General features: G+C 44.1%; 1 protein-coding gene across 1 annotated transcript in view; it reads right to left on the bottom strand.

Annotated features, from left to right (window-relative positions):
- The window catches only part of ITGA9 (integrin subunit alpha 9), a 1,159,507-nt gene that overhangs the window by 882,154 nt on the left and 256,707 nt on the right, over positions 1-20,646 (bottom strand). The window contains exon 11 of the mRNA XM_069613210.1: positions 8,440-8,534. Coding sequence (XP_069469311.1) covers positions 8,440-8,534 — 95 coding nt within the window. The remainder of the gene's footprint in view (positions 1-8,439; positions 8,535-20,646) is intronic.

Raw genomic sequence — 20,646 nt, 5'->3', positions numbered from 1 at the left:
ATATAATAATAGTAATAATAATAATAATAATAATAATAATACTAAGTTTTGTAGTGTGCTTCATGCCGGAATTCTCATGCATTGAAGCCCTGTAATAATGGGTGTGATCATCACCCATATAATTGGCTATCGATTTATCGATGTCGGAAGAATGAACAGGTTACTCGGCCCTGCCGGGATTCCAACATATTACTGGGAGTTGCACGCAGACCATGTAGTCAATGACATGTGCTTTGTCGAGGTAGTGTAGACGAAATAACAACAGTCATTGTTGGTCAATGCAAGAGCTGACAAAAAGTGCAGCATTGGCTGAGATCTGTTTATTAGTGTGCATGTTGTGTACACAGTCTGTTTTACCAGTAGCTTTGCAGCAATGTAGCTACCTTGGAACAAAGCCGGGCTGGGTGGGCACACAAGGATTCAAACCTATTCCATGCCGGTTGCACACTGATCCTAGCAGGGCACCTTGAGCATGCTGACATCACCTATTTTGTGTGCACATTTTCTGGTTGCAGTAGCCTTGCAGCAAACTGACTGTCTTTGAAAAATTGCCAGGCTCAGTGGGCACACAAGGTTTCGAACTTGTGACATGCAGGCTGCATACAGATCTCAGGAGAGCATCTTCAGCACACGGATATCAAGTGTGTTGTATGCCCATTTTACATTTTCTATTTATTTATTTATTTATTTATTGTTTGCTTGTTAGGCACTTTATTTAGCAAGTAAAATACAGTTTCAAAGCACCCACAGAGCGAGGGGAGGGATAAGGGAGTGAAATACATTACATAACACAATAATTAAGAGCAGTGGAGGGAAAAGGAGGAAAGGATGAACCTACTGTGCCTTGTGAGTGTTCAGAATGTGCAAGTGCAACAAGGAAAAATGCAGAGGGAGTAAGTGCTGTGGGATCCAGGCACATGGGTGAGCCACAGATTAACTGCTTGGTTGTTGAGTGCTACATGGCCATGGGCCACGTTAGGAGTAAGTGTGATCCTCCAGGGTGGAGGGTGTGCCAGAGCAAGTGCTGAGCAAAGACAGGAGCTGGGACGATTGGGTGTGGGAGGTTCAGGGCCCAGACGATGCATAAGGGCCCCGGACACCAATCACAGCAACTGTTGGATTAACAGAGGAGAGAAGAAGGGAAGGAGGAGTTGAAGAGGAAGGTCTTGAGGAGCTTCTGGAATATAAGAAAGTCCTGCTGAAGGCGTAGAGGCAGGGGGAGGCTGTCCCAAAGGAGGGGCCATCTGAGGAAAGTGATGGACCACCTACTCTCAGTTTAGCAAAACACTTTACACACAAAGAGTTGGTGCCAGAGGAACAAAGTGGTCTAGAGGGAGTAAGATACAGTTGAAGATACCGTGGTCCCCGGGCCCAGACAGCCTTGTGGATGATGCAGAGGGATTTGAATTTAATCGGTGCAGCAACCGGGAGCCGATTCATACTTTTTAGGGCAGGAGAGATGTGGTCCCTGGGCTTAAGGCCAATGATAAGTCTTGCTGCCCTATTCTGGATTAGCTCAAGGGGTGGCAGAGTGGAAGACGGTAGATTCAGGAGGAGGCTATTGCAAAGTCAAGTCTAGATAGAATAAGGGCTCGCAACATTGAGCCTCTGGGGGAAAGTGAGAAAAGGGAGAATTCCTTTGAGAAGCAACTGCTGAAAGTGGGACTTCTTGGCAATGTCCTGAGTGTGAGGGAGGAAGGGGAGAGAGGAGTCAAAGATGACTCCAATGTTTCTGGCTTGAGAAGAAGGAGCAGGGAGAGATCACAAGGAGGAAAGCCAGAGTAATGGGAAAGAGGGAGCAGGGGTCCCGATGGGAAGGATCTCAGTTTTACAGGCAGAGATTGTTGGAAGTGCACCAGAACTGGATGGCAGATGGTCAGCAGGAAGTTTGAAAAAGAGCTGTGTGTCATCTGTGCAAGTAGAGCAAGGTAGATGTTAAAGAGCCAAGCGGAGAGGATAGAACTCTGGGGAACACCACCGGTGGAGAAGGAAGTAGGAGAGGAGAAGTTGCCCATTCTGAGGTAACAAGGGTATCGTGGAGCCTTTTCCATGAGGATTGCAGCAATTTAGTTGCCTTGGAAGGATGCCAGGCATGGTGGGCCCAAAAGGACTCCAACCTGTGACATGCAGGTTGACTGCACGCAGATCTCAGCAGAACATCCTGGGCATGCGGACAGCAATTATTTTGTATGCGCAGTTTTTGCTTAGCAGTAGACTTGCAGCAATTTAGCTGCCGTGCAATGTTGCCAGGCTGGGCGGGCCCAAAAGAATTCAAACCTGTGATATGCAGACTGCACGCAGATCAAAGTAGAGCATCCTGAGCACCCTAATGTCACTGATCTATTTTGTTCAAACCAACACTTCAGACCATTTTACCTATGCTGCACATACTCTTGACCCCTTACCAATTGCTGGCCCAGCATTTGCGTGAGGTGGGGTGAGAACAAAGACAATGTTGACTCCACATAGCCTTAAGGGAGAGCCAATGTGTATTACTGTCTCATTAAGCAGTTGGTTCATATTGTGACTGTGTTTGGTGTTGACACTTGAAATGATTCAATTGCTGTACAAGACAAAACTTTCCTTTATAATGGTCATTTTAGGCCATGATGTCTTGCTAAGAAACCTGTTCCCCTTGGGTCCCATACGCAGCCTTTGAGTGACGCTAAACCTCTGTGCAATTGAAAGAATGTTGGAGGCAATGGACCATATGTCCGCGCTCACATATCCTGCCTGTGTAACAATACATGCAACCGTCTCTAGGATAGCATTTAATGAATATGGTTATTGAGTAAGCCCATATCTCATCTTCTCTCTCTCACTCTCTCTCTCTCTCTCTCCCTCTCTCTCTCTCTCTCTCTCTCTCTCTCTCTCTCCATATATATATATATATAAAAGAGAGTAGAGAACTCCTAATGCTTAATGGATCAGTTGAGGGCGACATACCCTCAATTCTGATATGGCACAGGCAAAATCAGCATGCCATAATAGATTACATCTTCACTGATAGATCTATGTTTGCAAGAATAGATAACTTCACTGTCAAAAGACAAACTTCCAGTGACCACGTTCAAATAACTCTAACATGGCACTGGAAGGTCTCTTCTCTCCTGCAGAGAAATTCCAAATTTGCCACTGATTTAATAGTTACAGGAGGGCGCAATCGTTTGTGTTGCTCTCCCGAACTGTTGAGCAAGCTTAATTGTTGCTTGAGATCTAAGGCTTTTAATTCATCATATGTAGATCACGTAGATGGGCTCTTTGTGTGCTGCCTTGCAACTTTTCCAACAGAACCCAAAGCCTAAGTTCAGACACAATCTAATAGTCAAACAGTAATAAACTGACCAGAAATCTACCAGTAAAAGATCGATCTATTAGAACACAGCAACTAAGAAGAAAATAAAAAAATTGGATAAAGGCAAGAAAGGCTATTATGTACCAACAAGATGGCAAACAAATGCTTCACAACCATACCCTTGACAAAAAAGCATTGACAAAAAAACCATCAAATGCATATTTTTTTTTAATAGGGATCCACCAACCCCCATTTTTTAAACATTTAAAACCCATTTTTGCTAAACTAAACCCTTTACCATTGAAAAAAATGCATTTGATGTTTTTTTTCGATAGATTTTTTTGAAGGGTATGGTTGTCGATGGTTTGGCTGTTGAGGCAATGACCGGATACCATTGCATCTAAACAATTAGGAGCCATCTGGCAATTATTAAATTATGCTACTCACAATTCGCAAACATCCTTGCAAATAAATGCTGTTTCTGAGCAAGCCTGTGTAAAACACTTCTCGGACCTTTACGTCATGATCAAGATCTAATTCAAATTTCCACCCTGCCAGATAGCAGAATATTGCTTGATTTTAACTTGGAAAATATACTCTTTTATATATCAAAACTAAGTTCCTCAAGAGCACCTCGCCCTGATGGTTTAACAAATCTTATCTTGAAATCCAATCCTGATCTTTGGGCTAAAGTCTTACATCAAATTTTTGCAGAGGTTGTACATTCTTAAACTATTCCTCCATCTTGGTGGCAATCTACGATTGTCCAAATCTTCAAAAAGGGCAACCATCAATCACTGAGTAACTACCGCCCTATTGCCCGTTCTGGGTAAACTATTTTCAAGGCTCATCCTTAGGGATCTAAACAACTGGATTTTTGAAAATGGTCTACACGATCCTCATCAGAATGGATTCATGCCAGGCCTTGGAACAGCCATTAATCTGACCGTAATAACTGCCATAAAAATGGAAATCAGGCGAACTGAACAGCCACTCTATATGGCATATATACATTTTAAGTCTGCTTTCTATACCATATCTAGACATATGCTGATGACAAAACGAATGAAAGCTGCCTATTCACCCTCCCTTCTGCAACGTATATCTCAAATACACTCTGGGACTTCCATTCAAGTTAGGCTTACACTTGATGGAAAATGATCACCCCCTATAAATACGTATAGAGGACTGAAGCAGGGATGCGTGCTGGCATCAACACTCTTCAACTTGAATAACATCTTTGCCTCTATAATTTCTGACCCTCCACGATGAGGTGCAGCATCTGTGGCATGGCTATTTTACGCAGATGACCTTGTTTTATTATCTAAAACTCCAAGAGGTTTACAAACTTGTTATCTGCACTATTATCTGCACTATTCGAATATGCAAATGAAAATCTCCTGCAAATGAACGCAGCCAAAATAAAGGTATTATATTGCAAATCAAGGAACAAAAATAAGACAAATTCATTAAAATGGCTGCTAAATGGTGAGAGGCTTGAAGTCGCAGATGAATATAAATACTTGGGTATAAATATTAATAACGATTCATCAGTTCTGCCCTATCTACTGGAAATACAAATTAAAATCAAAACAACTACCTCACAAGCTAGAATAATCACGGCCAAATAATGGGAAAGTTTCATATTCATCTATTATAACCTTTTCTGTGCAAAAAGCTGCTCCAACTATCTTATATGAGGCTGAATCCAAACCCTACAGACTAGAACCCTTTTGGACAAAACTTGAAGGGATCCATTGGAAATGTGTATTAGCTCTAACTAAAAGTCTGCCTATGTGTACATTAAGATATGAACTTGGTCTGCTCTCCTTGTTTGCCAAGTATAACTGAAAAGCATGCTCGCTGTAAAGGAAATGTCTTATGGCGGATAAACCAAACACATTTTTGGGTAAATTGTCGATATATGTGCTCAACTCTGATCACGATTTTGCCCGCAATTGAAGGACACATGTTATTTCAGCATTGGCTGCAGCTGACATCGCTAAAGATTTACTAATGACTAATCCTACTCGAGCTAAACGCAAAGTGTGGCATCACGATTGGATATGCACTCTTGAAGCGTGCAGAAATTACAAATCATTTCAAGACAATCCATTTGATGATATAAAATGTCTATCTACTCTGTTTTATTTATTGAAATTTGCTAACCCCAACCACAGAAATATTTGTATGTGCTTTCCTCTTAATCTTTGTGAAACCAAAGAGATTCTAGCAAGATGACGCAAAATTTCCCATAGCGATAATATCTGCAGATTCAGCTGCAACCAAGATCAATCTGAAAATCAGAAACATCTGCTAAGTAAATGTGCTGAGTTAACAAATGAGCAGAATATATATCTGAGACCGTATTTTAAAGAATGTAGGACTATGACAACAGAAAAACTGTGGTGAAAATGATTGCATACTAAATTAACAATGGTCCATGTTGCAATCGCAACATTTATTCTTCATTTACATCTTGAATAACCAAGAAAAATTCCTTGTTGCTGCACTTGACTAATAATTTTGAATGCAATTGTCTGTCAGAGCTGTTACATTGGAAATGTTCTAAAACTTGGTACATTTATTCATTTGCGCTCAGTCTTAATCTATAGACAAGAATTGCATAACTAGAAATATTTGTTTTAACAAAATCGATTTTATATTTATGTTTTCATTTCTTATTTTTTTCACTATTCCTTTCATTGTTTATTGTATGTAATAAATTGTGTAAATAGATACATATTGAACGGATGAATCATTCAACCAAAACATTAAAAAAACAAATTAGATATATGAAAAGCAGAAAATATGTTAGTTTGTTCCTAATACAATTCCACACCATTCCACAAATCTACACCAAATGTTGCAAAGTTACCAGTTAGGACCCTCCAGAAATTACTGTCTGCATGACATTTGGACAGCCCACCCTTTTCCTCGGATTTTAGCGACACACATGAGACAGCTGCCTGAAACCGGCAAAACATCAATGTGGCCATAGAAAGATCGGACAAAGCTCATTTTAAGTGTCTCAATGCAAGGAACAACACTTAAAGGTCCCTATGGGATCTTAATAAACAGTTTTATGTCTTTGTCTCAATTTTTATAGGTCGCTTAACAAAAAGATTTTTTTTCCGCCCAATTTTAGGCGGCCTACAAAAATTTTAAAAAATGAAATTTCTTCGCCCCATCCCCATCCTCTCTTGTGGCATTTACTCAAAATCTCAGGTGTTCATCACATGAACCGCCATCCCTCAGCCCCTGCCAGCTCCCTCCCCTCCCAAGTCAACACACATACGCACACATAAACTTACCCGACAATGCTTTCGGGGTCCTGGCATGCCTGTCATCCCCTGCGCACACTCGTATGCGTCGCAGGGGCTGAAAGTTCGATTTAGAAAGATGTTCACAGAGCGGTCTTTCAAAATCATTTTATTTTTTTATCGTTTTTTAAATACGTTTTTTTCACTAAGGGCCTAAAAACACATTTCAAGGCACTAGGACGCAGTTTCTGAAATATTTGCACTGCAACGCACTGCACCGCGCAATGGTGAGACAACAAGTGGGGAGAATGCACAGAAGGTCCCAGTATGCTGTAGCATGCCAAATCTCGCCTTCCCTCCACGTCTGCTCGGGGTATGTCAGCCAGCCACATGCACCCATACAGTTTATTGTAGAGTGCAAAAAACATCTGCCAATAAGCGACTCGGAACAGTGACTTACAGGATCATTGATTTTCAACAATTGATGAGAGTGTTATCATGTCTGTCTACAGCACCCGTGAGGAGTACGAGTAGTTTTTTTTCTAGTATTCTCTATTGCCAATAAAAGAACAATGTCTACATTATGGTGCATTCACTGCGTCCTGCCGATAGCCTGTAAATGTGTACATGTACAAGATATGAATGGAGCTGTGACACAGGCTGGAACATTTCTCCAGAGTTAAGGACGCCTGGGGGGGAATTATTATCTTTGCCTACTTGCTCCCCCATCTGCCTATGGCCAGAAAAAATGATTCACATAGAATTCACAAAACTCACGCAAAGTCAAGGACAAGGTGGAGCCGGACTGCCCCAGGCTTTTACAGGCACACTGGACAGGCACAGACTGGGCTAGGCACAGTCTGGGTCCTTGCGCACCATTACTAAAGAAACTCCTGCACCAAGAAGTGCAACCACATCAGCCGGGGGCCACAGAGCATGATTTCTGTATGCCGCCGCATCCGGCCATCACTAAAGCTGCCTGCAAACTCCAAGTGCATACTACTAAGGGGCTAGCACCCCAGTCAGTGTCTGCAAGCCTATTTGGGGATGCTCCACAGAGGGCCATGGGAAACTCCTTTCAGCTTGAAATGTGCACATTGCATGTTCGCCATGCACCAGTTTGTGCACACGTACAGGGCCTGATTGCCCATGTGCATGCGTTAAGGCACGCACAAGGGTAAAAGTGAGCATTGTGAAGTAGTGGTGCAGTGTGCAGGCCAAGATCTGTAGCTTGCATATAGACCTTAAAGCATGACCCATTTAGCAAAGGGATCATGGGTTCTTCGGTGTTCCACGCACCATCACTCAAGCTCGGGGTGCAGGTCCTAAAATAGAGGGCGTGTTTGCAGTAGGGCTGAGGCACCGCCTCTTGTGAGAACCCTGCGCTGGCTCTAAAGCCCTTGTAGGCCGGCTACCCTTGAATGCAGCAACCCCTGTTGGACAGGTGACGAAGATGGAATTCCGACTGAGTCACAATCAGTTGCTTGCCATAGCTGGTGAACTTTCACAGACAAGGTCAAAAGTTACTCAGGAAATCGATTTCTCCTCTCGTATCCTTGACTGTAAAGAGTCAAGTAACCTTAAATATTAATTACAAATAAATATAAATGTGTGTGTATCGGTAGAGTATGTATATATGACAAACACATACAGTTTACACAAAAGTGTGTTTGTGATTATATTTGTGTGTTTGTGTAAGTGTGTGTTATTTTTGCTTTGCATTATATCTTCATTCTCCAGCACCAAAGGGTCCTTTTGTGCAAACTTAAAGGAGTGCTCTCTACACAATTACTTTTTATATTTATCCACAAATATACACACAAATCACGCATGCGCGCACACACAGAGTGACCAATAAAAAGCCAGGGCGGCGAAGCTTACCATAGAATACCTGGGCACAATCCCTTCGGCATCGCCATGGTAGATGTACACAGCTCCCGCATAGTCGTCTTCTTTGGGGGCTCCGATTGCAACATCTGCATAGAAATGCAAACAGTAACAGGAAATGTTCAGTAATGCCTGTGGCCCCATCCGCCCTCCCATTGGTGCCCACGTCGCCCCTCCCCTCGCTTGAGCCAATGGCAATAACCAGCATGGTGCGGAAATATCAACCCAGCTAAATGCAGAGTCTTTGTTTGCTGCCAAGAGCTGCTTGCTCGTTTAGCTTGGCCTCCAGTCAGCGGTTCCCTCACAAATGCCTTCATCGGAGCTGGGGATTGATGTGTCATTGCTTACATTTTTGTTTTACGACCCAATTAAAAACATTGTGCTGCAAAAAATGTGTTAAAATAAATAGGCGCATGAGTAAGCAATGGGAAATAAAGCGAGTGCTGGGTGTACCACGCTCGCGCCATGAACAGACGCTGCACGAGAACCACACGTGCTGCTAACCAGAGAGCCATTCAAAGCAAGAGCTTGCATGGAGGGACAGGATATGTTGTTCAGGCACACACATGTCATGTTGTAGGAACACCGAAGATAAATGCGTGTGACGCGGCAACACTAGGTTGGCCAACTCTTTGATGGTCTTTCCCGGACACTTGCCCACAAGGCGGTGATGACGTCACGTCATTCACATTTGGCCCGCCCCCTTTTTAATGTAATTTTTTTTAATGGATCTTAATTCTTAGCTTAATTGAAATGCAAAGGGTTTGTCCTTGGGAGGTGATGGTCACGTTTTTTAATGGCAAACATGACCATCACCACCCCAGGAACAAACAATTAGCATTTCAATTAAGCCAGGAGTCAGAGCGTTACAGCTCGACCTGCAGGCTCCAAAGGAGCCGGGGCCCCGGGAAAGAAAGCAGCAGGAGGCAGCGCCGTGCTGTGCACATGCGCACTTCAGTTTGAAGAGGGGCTGTGCTGGAGGCAGGTTGTCCCGACAAAAGTCGGGACACCCTGCGTCCCGCACAGCCACTCTGCAAATGGCGGGACAGAGTCCCTAAGTGCGGGACAATCCCGCGAAATTTGGGACAGTTGGCCACCCTAGGCAACACTGCGGACGCATTGTGCTCGGTAGGCCCTACGATGTTGCATCTGGTGGTCCATGTAGACTCTTGGGGGCAGGTGGGGGTCTGCGGAGATCCGTTGCTTTCAGAGCAAAACTAAGTGCGTTCTTTTGTTTTAAACATTATTCTAAGAATGGTTTCGCCTTTTTGAATCCTACAACTGATGACAAGTTGTATGTTTATATTTGGGAATATTTGACTCTTGTCTGGAACAGTTTCAGTCCCATTTGCTTTTATAGAACGGGGTGTTTGTGTACATTCTGAATGTAAACATTAGCGTTACAATAGCAGAGGGGTTGTGTTTATTTTCTGTACACACAATGCATATATTTATGTTAAATATTTTTGTGGACTTCCCTAGCATTGAAAGTTAGGGGACTATCTTTAATTTCTTGATTTATTATCTTCTATATTTATTTAATTTATTTGTTTTCTAGTTCATAAATGAACTTTTACAAATACATATGAAACATTTAAAACCCAAGAATACAGTACACTACTGTACAATAACAATGGTGATAATGATAAAGGTAATAGTACACATTAAAATGAAATCATCATTATTCCTTCAGTTTAAAAGATCACAGTTACTTAATTACTTAGTTGCATTCGATTGCATATCATTTCGTTCTATTTCATTGCAATTGATGGTTAGTTAATTTCCATTTCACTGTGATAGAATTCATGCGTCACAATTAAAAATTCACTAGCTTGACACACTCGGCTATAAAACCAAACTATCCAAGCAATTATGCTTCACAATACTCAGTGGGGCGAGCTCATGGCCTCGATGTTTCCCAATGTTAAGAAAGATTATCACATACATTCATACGTAATTCCATGTTTAACAATATTGTACAATGACGAATCTATTATTTTGATTATAGTCAGTGGCGGGTCACACGGACAAAGGTGTATTTAGGTCCAATCCTGTCTACGGCCATGTCTGTGGTCAGGGGCAGTTCCATATTTAGGTGGGAAAATACAATTTGATCTGTGACCATAATCCAAACAATAGTATATGTACTGCATCTGAGTCCATATCCATGCAATAATGCCAAAAGTGGTGCATTTTAATGATGTCGTACTGGCTAACAAACTGTCCCAACGAGCACATGTAGTTTGGCCCCAGTTTCATACACTGTGTAAAGACGTGGCGGGGGATTCCAACTTTGCTGGCTCTTTACATATACAGCAGGTTCTCATCTCTCTTGGGATTTTAAAATAGGCCCCCCCGCATAGCGAGGAGAGGGAGCTGGTTTACTCTCAATCGTAATATGAAACTACAAACTGGTGGGCTAGGGCATTTTAAAAGATAGTGCTGAGTTTGCAGGTAATTATGAGTAACCCGCATCACATACTTATAATTTTTCAATGTTATATATTCTATATATATAGTTGTGAAAGTGTGTTTGTATGTTCGGGGGTTGGCTCCAGCCCCATAACCGTTGGTGGGCTGAACTTTTGGCCCGAGGTCAGCATACCAGTCTTGGGTGCACTGGCGATAGTGAGATTTGACCAACCCCACCCAGTGCCCTGCACAGAGGTGAAGCGGGGTGCGACCCTGTGCAATGAGTATAGTAGAATGCCGATTTTGCAGTTTTTCAGAAATAGGAAGTGAGGACACAATATAACATACACGAGGCTATAGCAGACCCCCACGTGCATGTCAGTTACAGACCCGGGCAATGCCGGAGGGTTACTGCTAGTTTTAAATAAAACAGAATGGCCCTCATTACGAGTTCGGCGGTAACCATGCCGCTATTGGCGGCATGGCTGCCGCCGAAATCGCGTTGGGGTCCGGGTCCTCGGAATGAGGACTTACCGGGCCATTCCAAGTTCGGAAGGCCCGGTAATTCCTCCCTCCAAAGACCCGGACACGGTCCTTCTCCATTCCCATTTCAGCCCCCATAGGGCTGAATGGGAATGGGAGAGGGAGCAAACAACGGGCCATTACCAGATGGCCCGTTGTTTGCTCCCTCTTCCCCTCGCGGGACCCGGTAAGCATGCCTGGTTTTCCCAGGTGTGCTTACTGTGTCCCGCGAGGGAAACTCGTAATGCGGCAGTACGGGGTGAACGGCGCCGGCACCTTTTACGGCGCCATTCACTCCGTACCGCCAGGGTCGTAATGAGGCCCAAAGTTCAGATTAAAAACCTCCTGTTTCTTGTCCCAGGTTTTGGGGTGGGATTTCTTTGGTGGGGGGGGGGTATGAGAAGATGGCTATTTCTCTGTAAAAAGAATTAAGTGTTAGAAGTGTACATATATTCCATGGCTAGCAAGACTTGCACCAATGAGCATGCAGAAGGCATCAGCAGTGCCGCAGCTTAACTGTCAAAGCATGCCCAAAAATCAAAGTGAGCATAACCAAAAAGGTAGATGCCTGAAGAGGAACACTGAAACATTACATTCAGGGTTGCTTTCTGGAGCCAGTGACATTGGCATAGAAAGGTGGGAACAGTGCCAGAGGAGTGTCGTCCTGGCTTGCGGCCTTTGAGTGCTTCTGGTGGGATTGGCATAGAAAAAGGCACGGCAAATGGGGGATGGACTGCTTAATACCTTGTCCCATCGGGGTCGTCTGGGGGATTAAAAGGTGACACCTGGAATTCTCTCTCATGGTAGAAGTCAAGGCAGTGAAATGCCAAGGCAGACCCAGGGTCTCCATGGTCATGTTGGGAAGGTCACGGTGCACGAAATTCATAGAATTATAGCTTCAGACGCAGAATGGCTGCGTGTCCACTAATGGTGGGTCTGATGCAGCCTCTGTATCCCCTCTCTCGAGTTAAAGGCACGCCTCAGAAGTCAGTGTTCAGCCTGCAGGACGCAGGTTCGAATCCCGGCAGGGTGACACCGCCCTTCATCCTTCTGATCAGGTCGATAAACCTGAGTACCTTTTAAACTGGGTAGCAATAAAACGTGCTTTTACAGCCCTCAGAAGTGCAAGGAATCTGGCAGAAGTACGAATAAAAAATGTGATTTTATTACTGTACATCTTTTGGAAATATTTTGGTTTCTCAGGGAGCATGCGAGATTAGATTGCGTTCGCATTCCCTGGATCTCTCTCAGGCAAATTGTTAGTGAGGCTACAGAGTTCTCGCCTGTCTAGGTTGCTCTCGGCTGTCCTGCTGTGGCTGGGAGTAAAGTGTGAGGCAGTGATCGCTTCTAGATGGGCTCCTTGCTGACTTCTCACACCCACTCCTAGCTGGGACACTAAGCGACCCATGATGCATGGATGGCATCACAGCTTGTGCCTCAAGTATGCAGAATATAGAGAAGAATGTTGGGTTAGGGGGCATGCAGCCCACATATGGGAGCAAGCCAGAGGCCTTGCCCCCGCAGCACCATGCCCAAAAGTATTACCATGCATACTTCCGGATCAGTGATTCGTATCTGCGTCATCTTCTCACCAATAATGGCTATGATCAAGGCCTTAAATGGGCTGGGGTTTCCAATGGCTGGGCTAAAACAGAGAGTTCAATTTGGTCTCAGGAAAGGGCCCGGCTGGGTCCCATGACCATGGGAGGATGTGCCATCCACTCTGCCACCCCAACCCCCTGCGCCCAACAATGGATAGATAGATTCCTCTCCTGAGATGCCTCTGGCCATAACTGGGCAGATGAACGCCTCACTGCCACTGACCACGGCAGCGGAACGCTCTTGTTTCGGTAAAAAGCAATTTCTACTTTACTAAATAAAACGATTCAATGTGTTCTTTTTCTTTTATCACTAGTACATTGGAGAGTTCGTGTTTGCATTTGGGGTGGCGAACTGGAAAAGGAAGAGTCGGTCCTCAGATCTTCTGTTTTGTGGGAGGGAGATTTGTCTGTATTTTGCACCGATCACTGAAGCGGCCACTGGGCTTGGAAAGTGTGACCTGCGGGGTACATCTATGCCTTTACAGCAGGTACTTTGACACCCTGAGCTGTCTTACAGGAATTGAGGTCGGCATTGCCTCGTTTTGATTTGATTCAATGTTGAAATCAATGTATTTTTTATTTCATTAGATTTTTTTTCTGTTAATATTTGGCACACCTCTTTACATTGATTATATTAGCTATCATGCCAGGTCTGAACTCGTTAGCCCTCCCACACCCTGCACAACGGACGTCTTCTTCAACTTAAAGCACTGGTTATGATTCCATTGTCCTCCCTAATTCCTCTTCTAGGCCATATATAAAAAACAGACTCTTGGTCTGCAATGATCCTATTATATGTCAATTTCAAAAAGTTGTTTTGTACAGAGCTCAGCTGTTAAGGATATGCCTTTGCAGCTGTGCACATATATGGGCTAATACGGCCAAGTGTACATTAGAAAGATAAAGCAAGTCCATGAGGGGGTGCATTACCATGTACAGGAACCCAGCACCAGGCTAAGCGCTCCTATACGTTCACAGAACTTGCAATATTCTTTTTCAGTACAGATTGGGGCATTTTATCCTTTATAATGCATGGTCTTGCCCTTCATGAAGAAAGCCAAGTCAGAAGGCACTTGAGAGAGGGGTTCAAGTTTGGAAACAATATTAGAGCAAAACCACCAGGAATTGGGTAATAGGCATCACACTTACCCTCCCTCCCCAATATGTGGTACCTGTGTTGTTATCCTGCCTCTCGTGTCTTCCCAATATCCCTGATGTCATTTTTCTCTTACACTCACACAAATCCTCAATTTGCTTCCCTTCTCTTCCAAGCAGCTTTCTCACCCTCTTCCCGAAACCCAACCACTCATCATTTGATATACCTTTCCAGCCAGGGTCACTAATCTTCACTCTCGCCCCAATTACAGTACCTTTTTTTGTCTCTGGTGGCCTGACCATGTGAGGTTTAATCAAAGGCCCCAACAGAACTGAAGGGCCCACTGGAAAAATGACCTGCCAGCATTCACAAACCGTCCCGCTGAAAATGGGCCAAAATAGGCAGACTGTGTGGTTGTCTTTCTGCAGTTGAAATCCAGAGATCCAGAGAAAGCTGAAGAAAAAATGTAATCCGAGTGCAGATTGGAAATGTGCATCAGATTGCTAGCTGAAAGATAAATGCACCATTTTCACTGAAACTGTCACCCATCAAAAGGTGGTGCACTATGACAAATCAGGCCCTCTTTTCAGCATAAAAACAAACCACAGACATTTAAAAAATATATTGGATTCATGACTGAAATAAACCACCCTGTACTTTCAACTGTCCCATTTAAAAAACATTGCTGTGTGAAAACAAAGAAGAAATCTACTGATCCAAAAGCAAAGTGAACCCTGACCAGTGAAATACACAATATTTAAAGAATAAAGGCTGATGTTAGAAAATGCAATATGCAAGTTCATTTAGGCAAGGACAATCTGTGGGCCTCTGGGCAGAATTCGCAAATGGCTTCCCCACTGCAAGCCTGCTGGCCCCTGGATCTGAAGAGGGAATTCTTTGAAGCTATTGCATCCCAGCGAGTTCATACTGCAATAAAGTGTGGCCTGCCCTTAACGGTGTTGAAAAAACTTCTCCCATGGCCAGACCTGATGTCTCTGAAGGCTCACTGCTGTGTGGGGCAAATGGCATAACCAGTGTGTGACTGGAATGTAGGGAGGAGCTGTGAAAACAGGGGCTGCAATCAAGGGAAGCTGAAAGCTGAAAAAAGACAAGAAAATAGAAGGTTTTCAGATTGAAAATGGTGGTCCACTTCAGATAACAGGACCGGATGCCAGATGAGAGCAGGGCCTAGTGACATCACATGGCCGGCGTAGCCCATTTTCTGCAGTGGGGGATCTCTCTGTAGCCGATGCATCCCAACTTTTTACGACCGGCAGCCCACCAACTTCAAACAACAGGATGACAAATGGCCGAAAGAAAGGAGAGAAGATTTGCATGCATGCATTTTCTCAGCAACCACAAGTCACACTGCATCCATTTATCTGTTATTTTTAAGATAATTTCAAGGCAAATTTGTTGAAATAAAATGTGTCCACATGCGACTTAGGGAATTGTAATGGCAAGCTAAAATGTGTTTCTGGCTGCTCTGAACATGCGCCGAATGTAAGAATTGGCATGGTGGTGGAGGGCCAAATTAGGAATTTGGAGAGTAAATAGCATGTTCATAACTATTATGCTCTTGGTGCGGACCCACACACATTATGGCAGTTACCAATAAATTACTAAGTTTTGCCATAAAGCTACTTTCTGGCTAAATTTGACATAAGAAAAAAGGGGAATTTCAAATGGGAGTTACCATATTTCTGTTCTAGACTCCTTAACCAATTCTTAGACAGGGCATGGCCTTGGGGGGGTTGGCGAGAAACAAGAAGGACCAAACAAAGGTGCGAGAATTTTTGCAGGGCACTACCCATATTAAAATGTTGCTGGTGTCATCACTGGTATGTAAAGTGGATGAACTATGAGGGATGGGGAGAGCAGCTAAAAATTACCAACAGGGAGAGGTGCTAAAAAGTAACAACAAAAGAGCTGCAAAAAGATTACCAGGGGACAGCTGCCAAAAATCACCAAAGGAGATCTACTAAAAGTTTCATCTGGCGGAAACATTGGAAGGGCTGAAGATTTCTATTGTGGAGAGACTAGAACGCAGAGGCTGTTATTTTTCACTGGAGCAGAAGAGAGAGAAGTGCTGTGGTATCCAATGGACTAGAATCCTTGTCATTGTCCTTGTCATTGTCTAAAATCCTATTTTTCCCCTACAAGCGAAGCTGCACAGTACCTGAGTGCCAGGCCCCGAGATTTCCAAAAGTAAGCAGATTATCCAACAAAAGGACAGTGGGGGGATCTATTTAATGCACCCAATCCCTTTCATTGGTGGGTGGGGGGCTGGGGGCAAACTGTGTAGATCATCGGCCTATTTGATTGAATATAATTTAATTATTTCCCATTTAGCAAAACACCCAGGGTGATTTTTTGTTAACATCCGAAATTAACAAAGCTCAGTCCTAGTGTACGGTGACAACTACAGCCTGTAATTTAATTGGGTAATCCTGTTTGTCCTGTTGACCCCGACTTCTTTAAGGAAGAGGGGTGTCCTTGTCCCTATACCAGAACAATCCATAAACTGCCAAATTTCCCGACACATGCCTTTAAGTGGAGTGAGGGGTCTGAAAATCCAAAATTCCTAAATCATCCCAATTTGTACTGTGCAACTTCCCCAACACATACCTTTAAGTGGAGGGGGTCTGAAAATCCAAAATTCCTAAATCCTCCCAATTGTTTTCTCCAACTTCCCCAACACAGGTCTTTAAGTGAGGGGGGTCTGAAAAACAAGCTTCTACATATATGCCCACTCCCTAGACCTGGCCTATGAATAGAAGGGTGCTGCATGCAAATGAAGCTTGGGTTTTTGGGGTGGAGGGAGAAGTGCTTGCAAAAGTGAAACCTCATGTATCCAACATTGTGAACCAAACTGCTAGCCTTTTTAAGCAAAAAAGAAAATCGAAATTGCACAGCAATGCATATGTACATTTAATTTGGTTCATTGACCAGTGTTGATTATTCCTTGAATTGAAATGTGTATAAAGTATTGTGATTTGAGTTTTCCAAACCAACTTGTGTGATTTATTTATGTAAAAAGAAGTTTAATTGTGAGTCACAGAGAAGGTGGTGTGTGTAGTTTTAGTGTGATCCCCATTACCTGTGATGAATATAAATATTTTTTCTGTGCACTGGCCTGGTTCTTGACTCATTGGTGGCACAGGGCAGGGTCGGATTGGCCCCTCGGACTTTGGCCGGGCCGAAATCGTCCCTGGGGAGTGGGGGCCAGTTTCTGGCCATGCCTGGGCCGGTTTGGAAGAAAATAAAATGAAAACAAAAATCTTTTTGTTTCAATTGTTTTTCTTTTTTTTCTTTTCAAAAAGCCTTTCATCATTTTTTAGGTCGATAAATGAGTACCAACACTGGTTGGTTGATATTGTGTGCATATTTGTTCTATGAAAAAGAGCTTAAGCGTAAGTGCTATACAATAACATATTATCATTTAGCCTTGGACGTCTGCTTGGATTCACAGTAACTTAGTGTACATAGGAACAATGCTATTTGATGCCACTTCCTGTTTTGTCAGGGGGTGAAAGATTGTGTTTCATCGCTTCCCAGGATGTCACTTTGGGGTGGGGTCAAATGACATCACTTCTGGTGATGTCATCAGAGGTCAAGGGCCATGAGGCGAGGGGTGGGTCACTTTTGTGAGGCGAGGGGTGGGCCACTTTCTTTTGGATGACCGGGCCTATTTCTTGTCCCAGTCCGACCCTGGCACAGGGAGAGGGATCCAAGGGGCATGAGATGAATCTGAAATAGGGCTGAACAAAGAATCCCTTAAACAGTTGTTGTGTGACACCTTGATAGGAGAGGGAAGGAACTCCCCGTTTTGAAGGTGGCCTCTCAATAAACCATTAGAGCCATCATTGCTTTGCTGTTAGCTGCACTTCCAGGCAGAGTGGGATGCTGCAGCTATGTCTTTGGGGAGTGTCAGAGCGAGCACCTGAGCTTCCTCAGTGGTTTTGAGTGAACACGAGATATTAGGCTATTAAGCGTGCATCCGAAGCAGCACGCTTGCCTTCAGGCCTGCCGCACGGGCACAGCGTACGCGTGTGCCCTCTTCTCCATACTCATAAAGTATTAGGGAAGGCAGTCACAGGCACTGGGTGGCGATGGGTGAATACGATCTTCTAAATCCCAATGCACTCGCAGAGTATGTTGTTACTGCGGGTCAATGGTGGACTGGCCTACAGGGAACTCTGGAGATTACCCAGTGGGCCTCTGTACAATGGGCCTCTTTGGAGGCTGATGAAGTAAAGCATTTGTTACAAAGCTCCCAAGATTTCTTAATATGGGGCCATTTTTAAAAATATTTCCAGGGCCACTTTTGATTCCTGGTCGAGCCCTGCTGCAGCTGGTATGCACTGATGTCATTTTCTTATTAAAGGCTTGTACCTATGCAACAATACACCAGTAAAAACCACAACAACGTAAAACTATAAGGCAGAAGGCACTTTAGGCAAACTACACTCTCCTGCCCTGTTACCTCTGCAGAAACGCGCGCGAAATCCATGGCAAATATGGCGGGTTATTGCTTGCAGAGACAACACTTGCTGTGCAGAAATTGAGGGAAATGTAGCCAAATCTTTTCAAAGAAGGAAGCGGGCCAAGTCAGTGAGACTGAGAAGGAAGAGGGCACAAGCATGAGGCATGCGTGGTGTGGGCAAAGAGCCAGCCCTGCAAGGCTTTGTTGCGGAAACTCTTAAGGCAGGTGTCAGCACTTCATTTTCGCCTAGGTTTTATCACAAGGGGCAGTCGCACAGTGTGGCACATGAAAGAAACTGTGGCAAGATAAGGGGACGCGCGGGAGCCCAGTGAAAACGCAACGCAGAAGGTCTGTGAAATGGCCCATTGCAAAGCAAGCTTCAGACCCGCCAGTGCAAAGAGACTGGTCCTGAGAAAGAAGGGGCCGGAAGTCAGGCAGCTGCAGGGCTGTAGAGATGCATATTAATCCATAGGAACGCATTCCCTCTTCGGCAGCAAAAGGGCGAGAGCGTGATCACAACAGGGACAAATTCCATCCGAGTGCGATTGGTCAGACCTCCCTCTACAATATATGGTTGGAAGGTCATCAAGGACTACCTGGTTTAGAAATATATTGGCATGTGCAATTATAATACCTCTTCCGTACTACAGCACATTGAATGATGCCACTTTGGGTACCAGCTCAAGAATCTATTGAATTCGAGTGACTAGGTAGTGTCTCTGGAGGATTACACAGGGGCAACGTGCTCGCCTTGGAAACAAGACGACAGGAGCAACACAGGTTTGATCCCCAATCCTTGCTTAGAAACCTCTGGGTATTAAGCGCGTTATAAATAGCATATCATCATAGGTACTCCTTAAAGGCAGCCTCCAACCAGGCATCAATTCCAGAGGCCTGCCTTATAATGCCTGTAGGCTGCTATGCTCATCCTTCATCTTATAGGCTGCGATGCTCAGCCTTCATCTTATAGGCTGCGATGCTCAGCCTTCATCTTATAGGCTGCGATGCTCAGCTTTCCTCTTATAGGCTGCGATGCTCAGCCTTCATGTTATAGGCTGCGATGCTCAGCCTTCATCTTATAGGCTGAGATGCTCAGCCTTCATCTTATAGGCTGCGATGCTCAGCCTTCATCTTATAGGCTGAGATGCTCAGCCTTCATCTTATAGGCTGAGATGCTGAGCCTTCATCTTATAGGCTGAGATGCTCAGCCTTCATCTTATAGGCTGCGATGCTCAGCCTTCATCCTACAGGCTGAGATGCTCAGCTTTCATCTTATAGGCTGTGATGCTCAGCCTTCATGTTATAGGCTGCGATGCTCAGCCTTCATTTTATAGGCTGAGATGTTCCGCCTTCATTTTATAGGCTGAGATGCTCAGCCTTCATCTTATAGGCTGTGATGCTCAGCCTTCATGTTATAGGCTGCGATGCTCAGCCTTCATCTTATAGGCTGAGATGTTCCGCCTTCATCTTATAGGCTGCGATGCTCAGCCTTCGCTTTCCTACTTCAAGAAAGTCAGAAGTCGAGAGCTGTCTTTTGAAGCTCTGGCGCTTCCGCCACAGATCGTCCGTTTTGAGTCACACCGGGCAAGTTGAGGACTACCAAGCCTTTTGGAAGAAAGTGAAAACAGTGCTATAAAGAGCAGTCAGCGTTCACAAGCAGACGCAAGGCCTCTGCACCCCACTCGATAACCCAGAGAATCCACACAGTAGTAAAAGGACCAGTTAACATGGCTTAATATACCACAACAAATCCAGTGATTGCCACCAGACTGGGTGGATCATGTCTTTGATTTTGAGTAGCCAAGATTAGTTCTGACCAGAACAATCCTAAATGGCCTTTCCACTAATCATCCTAAAATTACACTGTTTTATAACATAAACAAAACAAGGCATCCCCTCCATTTACACTTTAGCACCAATCAGTGTATCAACCAAGCCGAAGCGATATGAGTTGTGGGCCAGTCGCTTTACCTTCTTATTTTGTTTTATTTTTTAAATCCTTCTTTGGAAGCTATAACTAAAATCATGTCCAAGGCTCACAATAAATGGGTGTTCTCTTGTTGTAAATGGTATGATCCCCTCTC

The sequence above is a fragment of the Ambystoma mexicanum genome, chromosome 5p, assembly GCF_040938575.1.
Source record: "Ambystoma mexicanum isolate Mex_15411 chromosome 5p, UKY_AmexF1_1, whole genome shotgun sequence".
Lineage (NCBI taxonomy): Eukaryota > Metazoa > Chordata > Amphibia > Caudata > Ambystomatidae > Ambystoma > Ambystoma mexicanum.
The sequence above is the reverse complement of the archived record's forward strand: the minus strand, read 5'-3'. Positions and strand labels throughout refer to the sequence as shown.